General features: G+C 35.1%; 1 protein-coding gene across 5 annotated transcripts in view; it reads left to right on the forward strand.

The window, feature by feature from the left end:
* Positions 1-9,520: 9,520 nt before the first annotated feature.
* The window catches only part of G2E3 (G2/M-phase specific E3 ubiquitin protein ligase), a 51,695-nt gene continuing 39,252 nt past the window's right edge, over positions 9,521-21,963 (forward strand). For 2 of the 5 annotated variants that reach the window (XM_032481813.1, XM_032481814.1), the window contains exon 1: positions 9,521-10,046. In XM_032481813.1, coding sequence (XP_032337704.1) covers positions 9,976-10,046 — 71 coding nt within the window. In that variant the 5' untranslated portion in view covers positions 9,521-9,975. The remainder of the gene's footprint in view (positions 10,047-21,963) is intronic. The other 3 variants (XM_006191251.3, XM_032481816.1, XM_032481815.1) reach the window with 2 other exon arrangements.

A 21,963-nucleotide genomic window follows, 5' to 3' on the forward strand; every position in this document is an offset into this window, starting at 1 on the left:
AGTAGACATACAGATGGCTAACAGGCACAGGAAAAGATGCACAAAATCACTAATCACCAATCACCAGAGAAATACAAATTAAAACCACAAAGAAATACCACCTCCCATCTGTCAGAATGGCTATCATCAAAAAGACCATAAATAACAAATGTTGATGAGGATGTAGAGAAAAGGGAACCCTCATACACTTTTGATGGGAATGTAAATTGGTGCAGCCACTGTGGAAAACAGTGTGAAATTTCCTCAAAAAACTAAAAGTAGAACCACCACATTGATCTAGCAGTTTCACTTCTACCAGAGAAAATGAAAACACTAATTTGAAAATATACATGCACTCCAGTGTTCATAGTAGCATTATTTACGATATCCAAGGTATGGAAGCAACCTAAGTGTCCATCAACAGATGATATAGATGATGTGGTAATGGTATACTACTCAGCCATTAAAAATAATGAAAATTTGCCATTTCCAACAGCATGGATGAACTTGGAGGATATTATGCTAAGTGAAATAAGTCGGACAAGAAAGATAAATAATATATGTTATCACATATATATGGAATCTAAAAAATAAAACAAATGAATATAACAAAACAGAAGCAGACTAACAGATATAGAGAGCAAACTGTTACCGAGTCCAAATTCATTCTGCTTGCCACAGGACAGGCCAATAAATCAGGAGACCAGGTGTTGGGGCAAGGAATAGTGACTTTATTTGGAAAGACAGCCAACCAAGAGGATGGCAGACTAATGTCTTGGAGAACCATCCTGCTCCAGTGAGAATACAGGCTCCTTTTATACAGAAAAAAGCAGGGGACTGGGTGAGACTGGTTGTTGTAAAATTCTTGGTGTAGGAAGTCTTTGTTCCTGCAGCTGTCCACTTGGCCAGGTCCCGTGCTCCTGTAAAACCCCCAACAAAACAAAGGCTACCCTCTATTCTGCAACTTGTTATCTTTGTATAAGTGCAGAAGTGTTAATATCCTTAAAGGTCAGAGCCTTGAGAAAAGGCTCTTCTGTTTATCAGACAGACTAAAGGCAACATTCATATACAAATGTTGCAGAGCTAGCAAGAATGAACCGAGAAAAAAGGGCACAGTGGTTAAAACCAAAGGAACAGATCCAATATAGAGTCAGATCTGTTCTCCTCTATTATAAAACTAGTAGTTACTGATGGGGAGAGGGAAGGAGACGAGACAAGATAGGGCTTGGGGATTATGAGGTACAAACTACCATATATAAAATAAATAAGCTACAAGGATATATTGTACAGCACATGGAATATAGTGAATATCTTATAATAACTTAAAATGGAGTATAACCTATAAAAATTATGAACCACAATGTTGTACTCCTGAAAATAATATAATATTGTAAATCAACTACACCTCAATTTAAAAAATATATAATTAATTAATTAAAGAATAGATTATATCTAAGGTCCTTTACCAAATTAACACTCTACAATTCTATAGATGAGTAAACAGACTTCCTATAAAATCCAAACTATACTATAGTTTGAGGCTAATGTTAGGTTTCTTATAGTTGTTCATCTCTCTCTTGGGCTGTATGAATTAAAATACTGTGGTGGAAAAAAAAATAGGCTTTGTATGCAAACGAGCTAGAGTTAAAATACCAGTTTTGGGGGGAAGGATAAAAAAAATATCAGTTCTGCCTACTGTGACCTTGCGCATATTACTTACTCAAATGAAATGCTAGTTTCATCACCTAGCATATTATTCAGTATTAAGTAAATCAGCTTTGGATAGTTTTAGCACAATGTTTGGAATATAGAAAGTATTGAATAAATGTTAGTTCCCTTTCTCTTTTCCAATTTCTTTTCATTAGTTAATCTCATTAATGGGAAATCTGATTGCCATTTATGATCACTGTCCACATAATAAAATTTAGTATCTTTTACTGTACAAATAACCAAAGAAGACATAAGCCACTTCTGACATACTGAAATTGCAAACTGAAATTAGTGGAAAAAGGAGTAGGAAGGTTTGGATAGCAAACATAACATCTGATTCCCCCCAAATTCTCACTATCTGTTGGAGCTGCAGATATAGCTTGTTAACGCTAATCTATTATTAGCTCTGTATATTAACATTGTTAAACTTTTCAGGTTAGCTGCTAAAGTGGAAAGTGGAGGGCGATTCACTGAGGAATATATTGTAGGCACTGAAGAGAAGAAGGGAGCAAGAGGCTAAGATCCACTTGAGAACAAAGTCCTGTGCGACTTTAAAGTGGAGCACCAGCCAAAAGGAACTGGACATGAAATGCTACACGCCACGGAGACGAGAAGGAAGGGGATATTGGCTGCATGTTTTGCCTAATCATAATTACCATTAAAAGCATTCTCTCATTTAAAGTTCACAACAAACCTATGAGGTAGAATTTACATTTTTTTAAACTAATAGTGACACTCAGAGGGTTGGCATCTTCATACATAGCTTGTAGGTAATAGTACTAATATTTAAATTTCAGCCTTTCTAGATCTAAAGTCCAGGCTCTTAACTTTGTACTATTTGGTGTCCTTGAAGAATTTTCCCTAAAGAACAGCCATAAAAGTCGAAGCCAAGATTTAAGTGCCTACTTCCTAAATGGCAATTCTGTGCCCTGACACTTTGTGAGAATTTGCTTTTCTTCCACCACTATCAAGATACGTAGGTGAGAATCGGGCTCATTATAACTGAATCACTTTATCATTTCACTTGAGAAGTCATTTTCCTGGAGTATTCTGGGAGGGATTAAAAAATCAAAGTACACAATATAAACAGAAAATAGTTTTGATTGCCAGCAATTGTATCCAAGAATTTTAAGATTCAGTTCAAACATGTTGTTCCTGACTTGATTTATTCTGGGTGATATTACCAGTGTGTATGCCTGCATTTGGAGTTGCTCTTAACTGGAAAGAGGTTCTGATTTCTACATAAACACTTCAGGCCAAAAGACAGCAATTAAGAAGAGCAATCCAGACAGCCTTTTGTTTGAAACATCAAGCTGGAGAGGAGGAAAGTTAATGTAAACATATCATACCTTTGACCTATAATAGAGCACCGTGTTTTCATACTGGCTACAAGCAGCCTTTGAGCCCTTCTTGCTAAAATCGTGCAGTTACCCAGCAAGAACGGTATCATTCCAAATAACTACTGTTAATAAACCTACTTATTATTCAAACGACCCTGAAACAAAAGACCTGAAATTGTTGTTTTGGGGTGGTGTGTTTGACTTAAAAGATGCTGAACCAGAGTTAGATTAAAAGTTTAGATCAAAACATTCATGTGACTGAGACTTTGAGAAGAGGAATACTGTTTGGTAGCAAACAACAGCCTGCTTTTCCTAAAATCTGTTTTGATTCAAGTTCAAAATTCACATAAAAAATTGACACAACATTGTAAACTGACTATACTATAAAAAGTAAGAAAGAAAAAAAAAGATTGGTCAGGCAAACTATCCATCCAAAAAAAAAAAAAAAAAAAAAAGAATGGGGGCAAGAGTTTTACGGGAAATCTCTGTACCTTCTGCTTAATATTGCTGTGAACCTAAAGCTACTCCAAAAATAAAGTGTATTTAAAAAAAGAAGAAAAAAGATTGTAGAAGTGGGTCAGGCTATTTATGAATAAAAATATTTGGATATTTTTCTGGGAAAAAGACTGGTCAGGCAAACTAATATAAAGAACATTTTAGTGTACACAGTGAAAACTCCATTCAGAAATTCATTAGCACTACTCATAGCATAGTAGATACTTGACAAATTCCTATCAATCATGTAGACAGACACTAATAATGGTCATATGCTTATTTTGTACAATATTCTTATTATAATTTGTAGACGAGATGATCAATTAAATGGACTAATTTGTTTTACAACCATGGGATAAAAGCATTATATGTAGCATTAATGCCATAATTACAGATATTAAGTATATTCCAAAGCATTCAAATATTGCTGCGAAGTATAGAAGAAAGCCTAAGGAATAGACAAGGAAAGTAAGAATAGAGAGTGTAAGAAAAAATTTCATTAAAGGAGGAAGTGAAAAAAACCAAATCTGAGGTAAATATGGAAGCAGTGACATGATCATGGATAGAGTAGGAATAGTTAAGATATAAAGTTAGTTCGGGAAAAAAATTATTTCTCCTTCATGCTTTCAAATGTTTGTTAGAAGTTGGTGAAATAGAATTTTGGGAATAGAATCCCATGGTAGCCTATATTCTTAGGAGAGAATAATTGAGACATATTTTAAACTGTGCTGACCAGTATGATAGCCATTAAATGTATGTGGCTAATGAACACTTGAAATGTGGCTAGTACAAATTGAGATGTGCTGTAAATGTAAAATATATACTAATTTCAAAGACTCAGTACAAAATAAAATGTCAAGTATCTCAATCTATTTCATTGATTATATGTTAAAATCATAGTACTTTAGATACATTGGGTTAAATAAAATATATTACTTCAATTAACTTTACCTTTAAAAAAATTTAATATGATTACTAGATAATTGAAAACTATATATGTGGCTAACATTTGTATTGGGCAGTGATGGTCTAAAAAATTGCTAAAGAGAGACTAAATGGACTCTATTCTAGAGTTCCTGAAAGGAGAAACAGACACCTTGCCTACATTTTTTTTTTCCTCCTTTTAGTTATTTTAGCACCATTGTACATAGTAAACTAGTAACTGGAAGAGAGAAAAAGTGGCATATAGGGATAGGAGTAGAGGGGAATAGAGGACCTATTTGTTGCCTCAGTAGTATAACCTCCAAAAAAGTACATATTTTATAAAGGCACTTTGTTGACATCAGTTGTCTAAAATGATAACAATAAACGATGTTGAAGAAAGAAGTGTGAAAGCAAAAGTGGGAGATACAGAAGTGTTTTTACATGTTTGCTCACTTCCCAGATGTCTACCAACAACCCTCTCCCTGTCCCCCTCCCCCTTCCAACACATACCCATGCCCCACTTCTAGGTCAACTGTCTTATTATTGGACCCTGAATAGGCCTCTGATTAGACTTTTTGAATAGTCCCTTTTAAAAGTGTTTTTTTCTTTGTATGGCTCTGCTAGGGTTCTGAGTAGCAGGAAACTTAATATAATAAAAAGTTTTGTTCCAAGATCTTAGGGGTGGTCACTAATTAGGGGAGGAGATAGGTGAGGTGACCTTGGGAACTAGACAGAATATTGATAGGAATTGATAAGGAGTGCTTTAAGGGCAAAAAGCTAGAAATTTATCGTCAAGGTGGACAGACATTCAGGAACCTATCTGGGCTTAAAAAGGGGAGACCAAGATTTGCCAAAAATATGGGTCAAATATTTGTTTCAAGTATGTGTAGGAGATGAGGATCAAGAAAATCTGAGTCAAATGAAAGACAGAAAGGGTTAGCAGAAGTTCAGTATGGCTAACCCAGTGGGAGGATGAGTTGCTATAAAGGGCAATTTATAGTCTACAATGTGTATTGATTCTAGGTGAGTGGTAATGTAAGAATTAGTGCCATGCTGCAGGGCCAGGTGTATCAGCATTACTGTCTGGCAGAATATTGTTACTTTTCTGATAAAATAATACCATTCTTCATTTTCATTTGTATGTCTTTGGGGATTCAACAGCCCTAACTTTGGGGGCACCAGTTTAGGGGGCAAAGCAACACAGCTTTGTGAAGTCTCCTTAAATAGTATGGATATACCCTAACTTATTCAAAAACCTCTCCTGATAGACAGTTGTTGCTAATTAGAAGTGCTTCAAAAGCACTCGCATGTTTATTTCTATAGGAGGGCCTCAAAGTTGAGAAGATTTGGTCAAAGAATTGTTTTCCAGAAGAGCTGTAGCAGTGCGTGCTCCCATTAGTACGAGTATGTACGTTTTACTACCACACCCTCCCAGTATTGGATGTTGTAACTTGTTTTAATTTTGGCCAATCCAAGAAAGGAAAATTAGTTTTTTCGTTGTGTAGTAGTGAGGTTGAGTATTTTTTTGTTTATTGTCCATTCTCATTTCCTCTGCAATGAATTACTTGTTTCTTTTGACCATTTTTATTACTTTTTGAAGAAATCAAATTGTAAAAAAGCATTTACATTTGAGTTGTTAACTTTGTATCATATGTACTATAATTGTTTTTCACAGTCTCTCATTTCTTTTTTGATGTTTCATGGTAAATCTTGCCAAAGAAATACTTTAATACTTCAAACTTTAACATAGTCATGTGTCTTTATAGGGGAGGAAAAATATTTCCTCTGCCTGCTTTTGTGTAGTACTTGGGAGTTCTGCAAATTAAACGGACAAAAGACAAATTAACAGGAGAAAAGATGTATACTTTTTTGTGTGTGTGTGGTAATTTTACATTCACAAAAAAGAAGTGAAAACCCAAAGAAGTGGTTGTGCTTGAAAGCTTATATACCATTTTAACATAGGGCAGTACTTGTGAAGTGACTAGACAAAAAAGAAGGGTTTGGGTTTCTAGGAGCAGTAAATTGTAGGAAAGTAAATATATGAGGGAAACTAATGGTAAATAAGTGTTTTTTAGTAAGGCTTTTTTATGCAGACTTATCTCGGTGCCATCATCATCTCTGATGATAAGGTGTGTTTTTCTCTTCATGGTATAAAAGAGAGAAGAGGGGACACTTTCAGTGAAGGAAATTTATGCCCTGCTCTTAGTTAGAGACGGGGCAGAGACTTAGTTAGAGACTGTGTCTGCTTTTTCTCAATTGTCTTCAACTTAAAATAATCCTTATGCCAAAGTAGCATATTTTGGAGTGGCATATACATCTCTTATTTTATTGCTTCAGTTTCCTTCCTTCTGTAAGACGTCTCCTCTCACCTAAAGTCACAATTATTCTTCTAATATTTCTCCTATTACATGTTTATTATATTTTTTATGTTTCAATCTGTAATCCTTCTAGAATTTATTTTTGCATATGGTGCAAGGGAGAGGCCTAACTTTGTGTCTTCCATATAGATAGCTAGTTATTACCATTTGTCATTGATTTATGAGCGAAAACATCCTTCTCCCACTAAACTGAAATGCCACCTTTATATCAATATTTCATGTATAATTGAATTTTTCTGGATTCTGTCTGTATTTGAATTTTTTTCATTATCACTCTTTGATCATAGTAGCTTTGTGGTAAGTTTTACTATCTAGTAGTATCTAGTTTACTCCCAGCCTCTGCTAATTGTCTTTTTTTTCCAAACGTCTTAACAGTTCTTAAATACTAATTCTCCATTTACAAATACTGAAATTACTTGTGTTCTCTACTTACTTTTTAAAGAGTATCAGGTCATATACTTTTCTTTAAAATTTATTTCTAGGCATTTTATTGTTATTGTAATTCGTGTTGGTTGCGGTAAGAACCTTTCGAAGTAGGGTCTAGGAGCTCTTCTGCCAAAGCACTTTGTATTGACTCTTGTGTGTGAGCTGATGACCACTGGTCCCAAGAGTATTTCTGTTTCATTTTCTGCTGTTTAAGGAGTGAATGGGAGGAGGAAAGCAGGGAAGAGAGAAAGTTACATTAGCTATGACTCAGATTTTCTATAAATTCAGTTTTCAGCTAGTTCAGATTACTGAGAGGGTATCAGAAACTAAAATTCTTTGTCCTTTTTTTTTCTTCAGTCTTTGTAGTTTTTATTAAGTAAAACACTCACATTGATGTATTTCAGTTAATTTAAAATCTTACTAGGCTGTCAGGAATGTCCAGTCTGGTGGCTGGATTTGTTAGATTTAAATATGTCCTGTAGTGAATGTTTCTTTAAAAAGTCCAGGTTTACTCTGGCTCCTCAATATAGTATTTATTGCAGATCTTCTTTGTTCTTGCAATGCTGTAGCATTACTTGAATACTGATTGTATTCAAATTCACCTGTACTCACCCTGGGGTGGGGGAAAAGAATAACTGTTTAAATATGCAAATAAGCTGATTTTCCATTCAATAAACACTATCCGTAGGCAACTTATACTTAAGCCTGACGAGTCTCATGAGAAAAATGTCAGTGACTTTAAGTAGCTCTCCACTGTTAATAAGAAATTAATCTCATTGGACTGACTGATGGCAGAGCTGCTGGGTGATAATTTTGTCAGCACTTTGGTGGAAGAAATTGAAGAATTCATTAAAGGTCCTAAAGAAGAACTAACTAAAAAAAAACTCAGAGGACAAACATTAAAAAAACAAAACAAAACAAAACAAAAACTTGCCTATAAGTCATATTTAAAAAATCACATATATATTTTATTATTGTTTTAGGAGATTTTCAAGGGCAATTTGAGTATATTTAACTTTTTGAGAATTTAATTCCTGTGAAGGATAAAACTTAATGGTGGGAATGTGCCAAGAATTATGAAAGACACAGGAAAATAAATGACATAGTTTCTGCCTTCAAGGAACTTGAAGGAGCAATATATTTAATGGGGCAATATTAGAAATGTGGGACATTAAATAATACAGCATATCATGAATGACAAAATGTGTGGTCAAACCATTACTATATAACTGCTGAATGAATCGATGAATGAATGAATGGATACAGACTATTCAAACATTATACATTTATACATTTATTAAACCTGATTTTGTATCTAGAATACACTTAATTTTTAACAATTTTCTTTTAAAAACAATTAAAATTGCAAGAATAAACATGCTTATTATTTTAGAAATTCAACTGGTCATAAAGCAAAAGATTAAAAAGTTTCTTCCCATCCCCATTCACCAGTATGACTCCCACAGATAACTTTTTAGTCTTTGCATTCATACAGAAACTTTGTGTGCCATTCAGGGACACACACTTTGAAATGATATTATATATAGTCCTTTGAAGCTGATTTTTTTCATTATTTCATGTGAGTACCCACTGCTTTACATCATTATTTTTCATGCCTGCACAGCGTCAGTATATCAGATACTAAGTATATCAGATACTGTCATAAGTTATCCTATTTTACAGTTCAAAACAGCTCATCAGTCAAAAGCTTTACATCCCTTTATGTCAGATTATCTATACTATAAATTCCTAGAAATCTAGAAGCCTTTCAAATCGCAGTTTTGATGGAAACTGAAGGTGTTCTATCGGGGCTTACTGATAAGTTTAGATAAATCAATGCTATTAGATGTGAGGATGATCTGGTGGCAACCTCAAGATCAGAGTTGTATAGTTTCCTTTTTTTTTTTCCTTTTTTGCCTAAGAACATGTTCAGTCCTTCCTTTCTTAAAGTTTCCAGATGTATACCTTAAGAAGTTTGAGATTTTTGGTATTGAGTATATATTGGTCCTTAGTAAAGGAAAATTACACTGTTGTCCCAAGAATCTCACAGGACAACTACGTAGTAATCTTGTAAAATTGTCTATCAGAGGAGAAAAAAAGTCACTTTCTAACACTTAACCTCATAAATATTACTTGGCACCAGGAACTTTTACAACCACTTATTTTCAATTTGTGGCTGGAAAAAGTGTGATGGCTGCACTTGGCATTTTGTCTTTCTCAAACAGGGGAGAGAAAGAGGTTAAAAGTCCTGACTGTGCCCGGACAGGTCCAAGGAGGCCCAGGGAACCCCGTACTAAGTCTGTGGACGGCTTGTTCTTTGCTCCTGGCAGTGTCTGGTGTTTACGCGAGGACCAGGGGAGGGGTAAGAACGTCCGGGCTCGGTTCGTGCTTTTATTCTCTCCTTTCCTTGAAGGGATGAAAATTCAGTAAGTCTCAATCCATCTCACAAACAAGAGGATCCTCTCATGAGCCACCGGGCAGAAACCAAACCCGCGCCCGCACTTCTCTGTGGACCTATGTGAGGAGAGGGACAAAAGAAACTAAAGCGAAGAGCATACAGCAGAGAGAGAACCCAGGGGCGTGTAAAGGGCAGCAGCGCACCTCGCTCTCCCCCACCTCCCGCGTCGCCGCGTCCAGCGGGCGGGGCTGAGCGCCCCTTCCGGGTTGCGGGCGGAAGTGGGCGAGTTTGAATCGTGTGGGCCGTTGCATGGGGCAGCTCGCGGATGGCGTGTGGCGCTGCGCGGGAAGGGAAAAGTGACGCGGCCGCCCTGGAACTTCTGCCCAGCGCGCCTCGGTGAGTGGATGGGTAACGAGAAGAAACGGAGTGTTACAGGGAAAGAAGCAGGATCGTTGGATGAGACTGGGAGGCGGGACAGGATACCTGGGCCTCGGTGTGCCTTTGCGGGGGTCGGGTGGAGGGGCCGGACATGGGGACTTTGGGAAGTCTGGGCGGGGGGAGCCTCTCCCGGGCCAGCGCTCCCGACGGTAGGCGCTCAGAAGCTAACTCTTGAGTATTGGGGGTTTGGAGGCCCGACCGCCCCCAAGGTTAAACGTTGTTAAACTTTCTGGTAATCGTAGTTGAGTATTTCCGCCAGTTCGGTTGGAATGCTGACGCTTCAACAGTTACTGCGAAAGCGTTACCATAAGCAAAAGAATCTTTCTTTATTAAAGGTGGAAGGTTGGGAGCAGGTTTAGAATGAAGAGATGCTCTTCGTGGCTCCGAGTTCCTACTCGGAGTAGATTTTATTACTCTGGACCGCAGGGAATTGACAGTCCTTGAAATGCCTGGTGGGGATTTAAACTGAAATCTGAGTATCCTTTGTATTCAAAACCCGGATATTTTTCTTTCACGGTTGACATTTTTCCTGTGCCGCAAAAATCCGAGACTCTTGCTTATTTAAACTGGCTATAGTAACAGCGGTTTTCACAAGGGTCTTAGTTTGCTAACAACAGACCTGCCTTTTCACCCCTTTCATTCATTGGCCAGCTAGGTTATTGTGGAGTCATTTTGAAAGTACTCTACTAATGTTTCCAGCGTCGGGTTTTCTTTGTTTTGATTTTTTGATGCCTTTGTTTTGTTTGGTTTTTGTTATATTTACTAATAATGACTAACTACCTTAAATATCAAGCTCTATCTAACCTCCTAACAAAGTCATGCCTTCTGGAATAAATTAAATGTGTACCCTACCTGTAAAATACAAGTGAGCATTCAAATGTGTAGAAGTTTTATATCTTGCCTTATTGAAAACTCTCGGACTAATTTTGTGCTGCTTTATAGGATAAGATATTTTATGTTTCTCTTAAGATTTTAACACCAGGTTATCATACCATATAACTGTATGAATTTTTTTTTTTAAAGTAGAAGTTAATAATATTCAAAATAGACATTCCTTCATCCAGTGCTGGCCACTCCTACTCTCCCATCCCTGCTAACGAACTTCTGCTTCATTAGCCACACTTGGTGGCTGTGTGACTCTAAGCAAGTTGCTTAACCTTTCAGTGTTTTAATTCCCTGAACTATACCTATCTTGTAGGATTGTGAGAATAAAATGAATCAGTACATACAAAAACGTTAGACTAGTATGTGGCACATAGTAAATGATACATATATCTCCTCTTGAGTTACTAAGCATTGTGCAAACTATTATGTACATTATTTCATTAATTGTCACAACACTGTGATACATACTGGTAATTTCAGGTAAGAAAATGGAGGCTGAGGGGGGTTCAGTCATGTTTTCACACGCTAATGTTTCAGCTAGGGTCAGAAACTAGGTTTAGTTAGAAAGTTTATACCTCTTATTGGTTAACTGACTGATTATAATGCTTCCTGCCTCTCTGCAGTCTCTCCAAATATTGCTCCATAAAAATCTCTGATGACTTCCCATTGTCTACCGTGTATAATTCAAATTTCTTTGCTCTTTCTTTCCTTCTTTCTTTCTTTCTCTTTTTCACAAAGCCCTTCTCAGTCTGGTTCCAACTTGTGTTCAAGAATCATCTTCATAATATTCCACCATTTTCCAGCCTGTAATGTTTGTCATACTACTACAATTCTCCAGATCTATTCTCTATTATATTTATGCATGCTTAGCCATTGACCTTTTTTATTTCTCCTTAAATCTTTACCAAGTGGGTTTCAGATACCGTTCCAAGACTTCCCCAAGCCGACTGCTTCTTCCTCAGTGCAGTTTAATTGTAAACAAACTAGCACTAGACTGAGAGCTCTTGTCCTCTTTGTCTTTGTATTTGCAAATCTAGGTGCAGAACAGTGAGTATCTGAAACTGTGTATGTTCAAGTGCTTGTTATTTTAACAGTTTAACACATTATATCTTATTAAGCTGAAAAAGTTAAAAATTAAAAGATGATAGAATATACTTCTATGCAGCTTAGTAGAGAGATTTTAGTGATACATAGTTTGTAAATTTCACAGAATATGGAAAAATAAGTATTGGAATTGTGAGGCTCAGAAGACATTTCATATGAGAAAAAAAGATTAGTATTTGCTGATATTCACAGAACTTCAAATGCTTTACACATAAAATCTTTACTTAACCTTTATAGCCATTTTATTATTATCCCTATATTAAGGTGAAGAAACTGAGGCACTGAAAGATTTATTACTTAAAAAAAAAGTTCGTGGCTTTTTTTTGCATTTAATTTCCTCCTGTGCAGTATTTATTTTTACTATTAAATAATATATGTTAAGTGTAAGTTAAAAATAATGTTGTAACAAAATTAACCTTATTTTTACATGAATGTTGACTTCTACATTAATTCAATTCTAAATTAAGAAAATATCGGGAAATTAAAAACAGAAGTTTGCCTTTTCAATTAGAACAGTTAAGACTGTTACCTGATTTCCTTGCCCACAACCTTTTTAGAAACCTGTCAGTGTTGTAAGCATATCATTCTAAGGACCAGTGAGTAAGGGTTTGGACCAAGGAGCATGTGATCCTGATATGTTCTCATCCTTCATACCTTCTCCAGCCAAAGTTGTACCAGGTATTTGAATCAGAGCTGAATATCTGATGCAGGCTAGAGTATTCACAGTATTTCTTTCTGAGTTTTGGAGTTGGAATACCAAGAGACTATTGGGAACCAAGCTGGTAAGGTGCTGAGATGACAATAGAATGATGAAGAAATGTGAACAACGGACATAGGGAGCCAAAACCTAGAGAGGGAGGGAAAAACCTATTGCCAGAGGACTAGTTATAAAATAAGTCAGTGTAAACTTATAATTTTATTGCTTTTCCTTTTTTAAAAACTATTTTTTAGAGCAGTTTTAGGTTTACAGCAAAATTGAGGAGAACATAATAGAGATTTCCAACGTACTGCTACCCCAACACATGCGTAGCCTCTCCCATTATCAACATCCCCCACTAGAGTGATACATTTGTTACAATTGATGAACTTACATTGACACATGATAATCACTCAAAGTCTAAATTTAAATTATGGTTCACTCTTGGTGTACATTCTATGGGTGTGATGTCCTAACAGTGTTTTCACTGTTTTAAAATTCCTCTGCTCCACCTATTCATCCCTCCTCTGCCCTTTGTAACTGGTGATCTTTTTATTGTCTCCATAGTTTTGCCTTTTCCAGAATATTATATAGTTGGAATTGTATAGTATGTAGCCTTTCTATTTGGCTTCTTTAACTTAGTAATATGCATTTAAGTTTCTTCCATGTTTTTTCATGGCTTGATAGCTTTTTTTTTTTTCCCTCTTAGCATTAGCATTGGATAATATTCCATTGTCTGGATGTATAGTTTATTTATGTGTTCATCTATGAAGGACATCATAATTGCTTCCAGGTTTTGGCAATTGTGAATAAAAATGCTGTAAATATCCATGAGAAGGTTTTGAGGTAGACTTAAGTTTTTACCACCTTTGGGTAAATACCAACATGATTTCATAACAGGTATGCATAATTTTCATAACAGGTTTGCATAATGTTACGCAGGTATGCATAACAGATAATGCATGATTGCATAATAAATAAATCGTGCTTGGTTGTGTATAATTCTTTTTATAAAATGTTGAATTTGATTTGCTATTATTTTGTTGTGGCATTTATGTTCATGAAAGATACTGGTCTGTAATTTTCCTGTGATGTCTTTGGTTTCAGTATTAGAGGAATGCTGGCCTAATGGAATGAGTTAGGAAGTATTCCCTCTGCATCTGTCTTCTCAAGAGATTGTAGAGAATCGGTATAATTTCTTCCTTAAATGTTTGTTAGGATTTACCAGTGAACCCATCTTGGTCTGGTGATATCTGTTTTAAAAGGCTGTTAATTATTGATTCCATATCTTTGATACTGGTCAATTCAGATTGTTTTTTATTGTGTTAGTTTTGGCAAAAAATTGTATCCTTCAGGAAACTGGTCCTTTTTATCTAGATTATCAAATTTGTGGGCAGAGTTGTTCATAGTATTGCTTTAGTATACTTTTAATGTCTGTAGGATATGTTGTGATACCACTTTTTTCATTTCTGGTATTAATAATTCATGTCCTTTCTCATTTTTTCTTAGCCTGCCTGGAGGCTTCCTGATCTTTTTGGTCTTTCCAAGGAACCAGCTTTTGGTTTTGTTGATTTTCTCTATCGATTTCTTATTTTAATTTTCATTGATTTCTGCTCTAATCCTTGTTGGATTTAATTTGCTCTTTTTCTAGTTTCCTAAAATAGAAACTTAGATAATTGATTTCAGATCTTTTCTTATGCATTTAATGCTATAAATTTGCCCCTAAGCATTACTTCCACAGCATCCCTCAAATTTTGATAACTTGTTTTTTTCATTTTTTTTAGTTCAAAATATTTTGTATTTTCTCTTGAGGTTGATTCTTTGACATTTGTGTTACTTAAAAGCGTGTTTAATCTCTATGTATTTTGGGATTTTCCAGTTATCTTTCTGTTACTGGTTTCTAGTTTAATTCTAGTCTAGGAGCAGACAGTGTATGATTGTTATTCCTTTAAATTTGTTAAGATCTGTTTTATGGCCCAGAATGTGGTCTATCTTGGTGAATGTTGCCTGGGAAACTTGAGAGGAATGTATTCTGCTGTTGTTGGATGAAGTAGATTATTACATCCAGTTGATTGATGATGTTGTTGAATTCAACTGTGTCCTTGCTGATTTTCTATCTTCTGGATCTGCCCATTTCTGATAGAGAGTTGTTGAAATCTCCAACTGTGGGAGTGGATTCATCCGTTTCTCTTTGCAGTTCTATTAGTTGTTTTTGTTGTTTGTTTTTGTTTTTTTAAGTATAGTTGACTTACAGTGTGTGTTAATTTCATATTACGGATCCAAGAAGCATTGATTTTTCAGTCTTTCCAGCTTTTTTTCTTAGGTTGGAGGGGCAACTTACAAGTTTCTCAAATGCTGGTTTTCTTTTCAATTTAAATAGATATTTTTATTTTTTAATGAAGGTTATTAACTTTTGAATATCTGTCTAGTGATATAATTATATAGAATAAAATGCACCCATTTTAGAAGTACAGTTCAATGAGTTTTAGTAAATGTATTTCACTATATGAATATTCCATAGTTTGTTTTGTCAGTTCTTGATGGACATTTAGGTTGTTTTTAGTTTTTTGCTATTATAGATAAAGCAGCCATGCACATTTGTGTACAATGGACATATGCCTTTCTTTTTCTTGGTTGCATCATATGGAAGGTGTACATTTAACTTTTTTGTGGAAAAAAAGTTCACGTTCATGAAATTAACCATTTTAAAGTGTGCAATTCAGTGACATTTAGTACATGCACAGTGTTGTGCAGCCATCATTTCTATCTAGTTCCAAAACATTTTCATCACCCCGAAAGGAAAACTCATACCTATTAGGCAGTCACTTTGCACTTCCTATTTCCACATCCCTGGAAACCGCAAATCTGCTTTCTGTCTCTATGAATTTATCCAAGGTCATGAAGATTTATTTAATCCTATGTTTTCTTATAAGATTTTTATAGTTTTGGCTCTTGCATACTCAGTCCTGGATCCTTTTTTAATTAATTTTTGTATATAGTGCAAGGTAGACGCCCAACTCCATTCCTTTGCATGTGGCTGCCTGGTTGTCCCAGCACCTTTTGTTGAGGTGACTGTTCTTTCCACATTGAACAGTTTTTACATTCTTGTTAAAAATTAATTGATCATAGATACATGGGTTTATTTCTTGACTCATAACTTCTTTTCTATTTCTGTGTTTATCTTTATACCATTAGGAGCTTTCTTTGATTACTCTAGTTTTGTAGTAAGTTTTCAAACTGGGAAGTGTGACTCTTTCAGCTTTTTCTTTTCTGCATTGTTTTGACTATTCGAGGTCCCTTGTAATTTTGATTGAATTTTAGGATCAGGCTTTCCATTTTTACAAAAATGGCCCTTGGGTTTTGATAGGGATTGAATCGAATCTGTAGATAGCTTTGGGGAGTATTGCCATCTTTACAATATTAAGTCTTCCAACTATGAACAGAGAGTTCCTTCCATGTATTTTGGTTTTTTAATTTCTTTTTGCAGTTTTTAGTGGCTTTCAGTGTACAAATCTTGCACCTCTTTGTTACATCTCTTCCTAAGTAGTTCATTCTTTTTGATGGTATTGTAAATGGAATTGATTTCTTGATTTCATTTATGGATTGTTCTTTGCTATTATATAGGTATTTTGCTGATTTTTTTTGTCTTGACCTTATGTTCTATGACTTTGCTGAATTTATTAGCTCTAACAGTATTTTATGAATTCATTAGGATTTCCTATGAAGATTAAGATTATGTAAGATTATATATATTATTATATATATATATTATATATTATATATATTATGTAAGAGTATGTCTTCTGCAAATAAAGCTACTTCTTGCTTTCAATTTCGAAGCCTTTTATTTATTTTCTTGCCTGATTATTCTGGCTAGAACTTCTCATACAATGTTGAGTAGATGTGGTAAGAGTGCACATTGTTTTGCTCCAGATCTTATGTGGGAGGCTTTCGTTTTTTCACCATTGAGTTTGATGTTAACCATGGGTTTTTCACAGATGCTCTTTATCATGCTGAGGAAGTTCCTCTCTATTCCTAGATTGATTAGTGTTTTTATCATGAACAAGTGTTGGATTTTGTCAAATGGCTTGTCTAAGGGTTAGTCAATTTTGTTGATCTTTTTGAAGAACCAACTTTTGATTTTATTCTCCATTGTTTTCCTATTCACATTTTCTCTTCTCTAGTCTTTATGAATTCTTTCCTTTTACTAGGTTTGGTTTCAGTTTGCTTTTTTTCTAGTTCCTTCAGGTATAAAGTTAGGTTATTGTTTTGGGATCTTCTTTTTTAATGTCTGCATTTACAGCTATAAATTTCCCTCTGATCACTTTTTGCTGTATACCATAGTTTAGCATGTTGTATTTTTATTTTCATTCATCTCTGAGTATTTTCTAATTTCCCTTGTGGTTTCTTCACTCTTTTGCTTATTAAATATTGTGCTGTTTAATCTCTACGTTTTTGTGAATTTTCCACCATTCCTTCTTTCATTTGCTTGTTGGCCATATTGTATTTCTTTTCTAAAAAGTGTTCAACTCCCAAGCTCATTTTTTGAGGCCAGCATTACCCTGATATCAAAGCCAGATAAGGACACTACAGGAAAAGAAAACTATAGGCCAATATCCCTGATGAATGTAGATGCAAAAATTGTCAGCAAATCACTAGCAAACTGAATTCAGCCCATGAAAAGGATCATATATTATCATCATGTGGGATTCATCCCTGTATGCACAGATGGATCAATATATGCAAATCAGCAAATGTGACACATCACCCTAATAGAAGGAGAAAAAAATTAATCATCTCAAAAGTTGCATACTCAAAAGTGTTTAACAAAATCCTTTCACGGTAAAAATTCTCAACAAATTGTGTATAGAAAGAATATATCTCAATATCATAAAGGTTGTACCATGACAAGCCCACAGCTAACATACTCAATGGTGAAAGGTTGGGATCAAGACAAGGGTGCCTACTCTCACCACTCCTATTCAGCATAGTACTAGAAGTCCTAACCAGAGCAATCAGGCAAGAGAAAGAAAGAAAAGGCATCCATATCAGAAAGGAGTAAGTAAAATTGTCTGTTTGCATGTGACATGATCTTACATACTAAAAATCCTAAAGATCCCACCAAAAACTGTTAGACCAGCCACCCAGTTAGAATGAGAGGGAGTTCTGGCTTAACTTTATTGTATTAGTTATCTATTGCTGTATAACAAATCACTCCAAAACTTGATTCTTTAAACAACAAACATTTATTATCTGACAGTTTCTGTGGATAAGAAATTCAGAAGCAGCATAGCTGGGTGGTTCTGACTTAGGGTCTCCCATGAAGTTGCTCTCAGACTGTCAGAGAGGCTGCAGTCATGTGAAGGCCTGAGTGGTGCTGAATGATTTACTTCTAAAATGGCTCATTCACATGGCTGTGGGTAAATGCCTCAGTTCTTTGCGAAGTGGACCTGTCCAGGGAGCATCTTTAAAGTCCTTATGGCACAGCAGCCAGCTTCCTGCAGTGCAGGTGATCCATGACAGAGAGCAAGGAGGACGTCATAATGCCTTTTATGACCTAGTTACACATTGTCATTTCTGCCAGGCTTTTTGGTGGATGTTACTAAGCAGGGCCATAATCAGGGAGAAGGAAATCAGGCTCCACTTTTTGAAGGAAGGCATATCAAACTGAGTGTCACTGACTGAGCAAGTGGAGGTAAGTAGTGCAGAAGACTCAGAATAGCTCTTGACAGTGCCATACTGGAGCTCTTCATCAAGTTGTTAATGATTTCTCAAGGAAAGGGGGAATACTTGGATATTATTTCTAAGACCAAGAGTATTGTTAAGATTTAGGCTGTTACTGAGATATATACTTACGTAGCATTATTTTCCTCCTTCCTCTTAGGAAGTCTTAAAATTCATATACTAGAAAGAAAACAAATGATAAAAATCCAACTGAAAATATGTGAATTTTTTTCTGTAGTTGTGTTTTGTAGACTGTTGTTTGAAATAAAGCAATCATCAGTGAGGATTTAGAAACAAAAGTTTTCTTTCAGGTGTTGTGGATTAGGAAGAAACCTGATGTGAACCGGTCAAAAATATGATTTTTATTACATCTTTAGAACATTATCTGATTTGGGGGTTAACTTTTAATTTTGATATAATTTTAAACTTAGAGGAAGGTTATAAGAATAGTAAAGGGAACTCCTGTATACACTTTATCCATCCATATTCACCAATTATTAATGTTTTGTGACATTTGCTTTCTTTTAACAATCCTACTCCAGTCAGCCTAAAACCACCAGGGATAAGGAACCTGCAGTGTGATAAAGTTAGGTTTATTGATTCATTGCAATGAGAGAAATTGCAGACCAGAAGAACCACAGTGGGCTTTTCACCAGGCAAAGGATAAAATAGATTTTTTTTATAGCATTTGGATAAGGGTGGCATTGAGGTGAAATTTAAATGAAATAGTGTTTTGATAGAGTCAAAGCAAAGCTAAGGCTGTGTGTAAGAGTCAACATCAAGTCTGAGCTACAAAGTGGGCCTAGAGTGGTATTTCTTTGAAAATTACAAAATTAAGAGGAGGAATGCTGTGTTAGGAAGTCAGTATCTATAGCTCTGTACCTCAGTTGGAAATTGAGATTTCTTCTCTGTATCAACGTTGCTTACTTAGATAATCCTAGCAAAAGTAGGATATTTCAGAAAGTTTACTTAAGTCCCTTCGAGTCATCTCCCCACCTGAGAGACAAGCACTGTTTTGATAATTTTCATGATGGATTAGTTTTATCTGTCATAGAACTTCGTATGAATGGAATAATGTGGATGAGAATAGGATGTAGTTTCTTTCACTCAGCATAATATTTGTGAGATTAATCTGTTTTGTTGCATCTTGCAGCACTTACTGTCTTTTCATTGCTGAATAGTATTGCATTTTATTAATATACTGCGATTTGTTTATGCACTTCCTTGGTGATGGACTTGTAGGCTTCCAGTTTTAGAATATCATGAAAAAGGCTGCTATGAACATTTTTGTATAAAATTTTTTATCTGTATATGTTTTAACTTCCCTTGGATGAATATCTGGGTGTGAAATTCCTGCATCAAAGGCTACATGCATGAGTATATATATTTAACTTTTAAGAAACTTGAAAACTTTTCAAAGTGATTATTTCATTTTGCATTCTAATCAACAATTTATGAGAGTTCCCTGGTTGCTTCATGTCCTTTGCAATGTTTGGTGTTGATAGTCTTTTTAATCTTAGCCATTATTACAGGTTTAAAGTAAAGTTGTTTTTCATAGTCCTTTTAACGTTCATTATCTTAGTTACCAGTGATATTGAACATCTTTTCATGTGTTTATTGGCTATTCATGTATCTTCCTTCATGAAGTATCTGTTTATGTCTTTTGCCCATCTCATTATTGAATTGTTTGCTTCATATTATTCTAGGAGTTCTCTATGTACTGTGGATCCAAGTCTTGTCAGGCACATCATTTGCAAATATTTTCTCCCAGTGTGTGACATGCATAATTCACTTTCTTAATGGTGTTTTTTGCTGAGTAGAAGTTTTAATTTCGATGAAGTATAATGCATTATTTTTCTTTTAAAACTTTTACAGTTTTAGCTTTTATAGTAAGATCTATAATCCACTTCAAATTAATTTTAGTTTATGGTGTAAAGTATGAGTCAAGGTTTATTTGTTTTCTGTATGGATATCCATTTTTTTCAGCACCGTTCTTTGGAATGATTTCTCTTTTTCTCATTGAATTGCTTAGGTGCCTTTTTTGTAAAGCAAGTAACTGGTAAAGTGTGGAACTGTTTCTGGGTTTTTTATTCTTGTTCCATTGGTCTATCTGGAATATTGTGTATTAATACACTTTGAAAAACTGAGTGAAGTACTTATTAGATTGGTAAACAGGAAAAACCTTTCCTGTACATGTTCTGATAGCACTGGAGATCTTTCTTAACGATCAGCTTGTAGTCATTGATACTTGGAGGGTTTTTAGTATTGTCTTTTCCATATTCCTGTGCCACTTTTTTTGTGACATGTGAGATTGATGTTCATTTGTATTATTTTCTATTTATTTTTAAAGATAAGAAAGCACTGTGTAATACAGAATTCTGAGCCTGGTAATTAAGAAACTTCAGGTACCTTCTTTAAATAGCATACTTGTACATGTATTATAAAGATTTAGACAGAACTTCATTATGTTGTCCAACCAAGAGAGATAGCCTTGGGTCCTTGTAGTGGGAAGGGGAAGAGGGGAAGACATAGCTGCATAGAAATTGTGCTTTCTTTATAAAGAAAAATTAGTCTAGAACCAAGTTACCTCTGTGGAGCTGTCATTATTCTGAATTACAGTGAGTCTAAAAGTAAGTAGTAGTTGCAATTCACCTACAGAGGAGAAAGCTTAAGGAATTATAAACTGGAAGAGATTGGATTTCAAATATAAATCTGTATTGTTGGGATGCTGACTATGTAAGTTAAAACTTTTATGTTTAGGTTAAGTACTCTTATCCTGAGTTTATAGAATTTTCTGCAGTGAGTTCTTACCTATGTATAGTTTGTGATATGCTGAATTCATCATCAGAAGTTGAATTATAAAGAAGTCCTAATAAAAGAGGCATTTTATCTTTCTATTTATTGTATTTCATCAGTTTTAAGATGGGCCCTGCCCCAACGCCCTGATATACCTTAGCATGTTTAAAGTCAGTTGTGATCCTCAATCAATTTTGACCAAGTAGGACAGTCCACAATCATTTCATGAACATGTATAAACATCAAAAGTGTTGTTATATGTGCCTATGGAGTATAATCAGTACCTCTAAAAAACAAACAAAAAATCCAGGAAACACTAAAGGAGGACTCCTTTAACTGTACATTAATGGTTGTGGGGAGGGAATGGGAAAGGTAAGCCAGATCACTTAATTGCAGAGCCTGCTTAAAGTGGGGCTCTTCAGTTGTTTTACAGATTCTTTTAAGAAATACCTATCTTTATGGCACAGATGATTTTGTAAGAAAGAAGCAGAAAATACTGAAGGCTTGGAGTAAAAGTGATTCAAAAGACTTGGACTGTGACTTTCTATGAAAGCACAAAAATGATAATATGAGAAGACCAATGGTTAAACCCAAAACAGTTCTTAAAATTAGAATGAAATATGAATTCTAAATTGTAAGAAAGCATTGATACAGTTTGATAGTAATCTT

This window comes from Camelus ferus, chromosome 6 (assembly GCF_009834535.1).
Source record: "Camelus ferus isolate YT-003-E chromosome 6, BCGSAC_Cfer_1.0, whole genome shotgun sequence".
NCBI lineage: Eukaryota > Metazoa > Chordata > Mammalia > Artiodactyla > Camelidae > Camelus > Camelus ferus.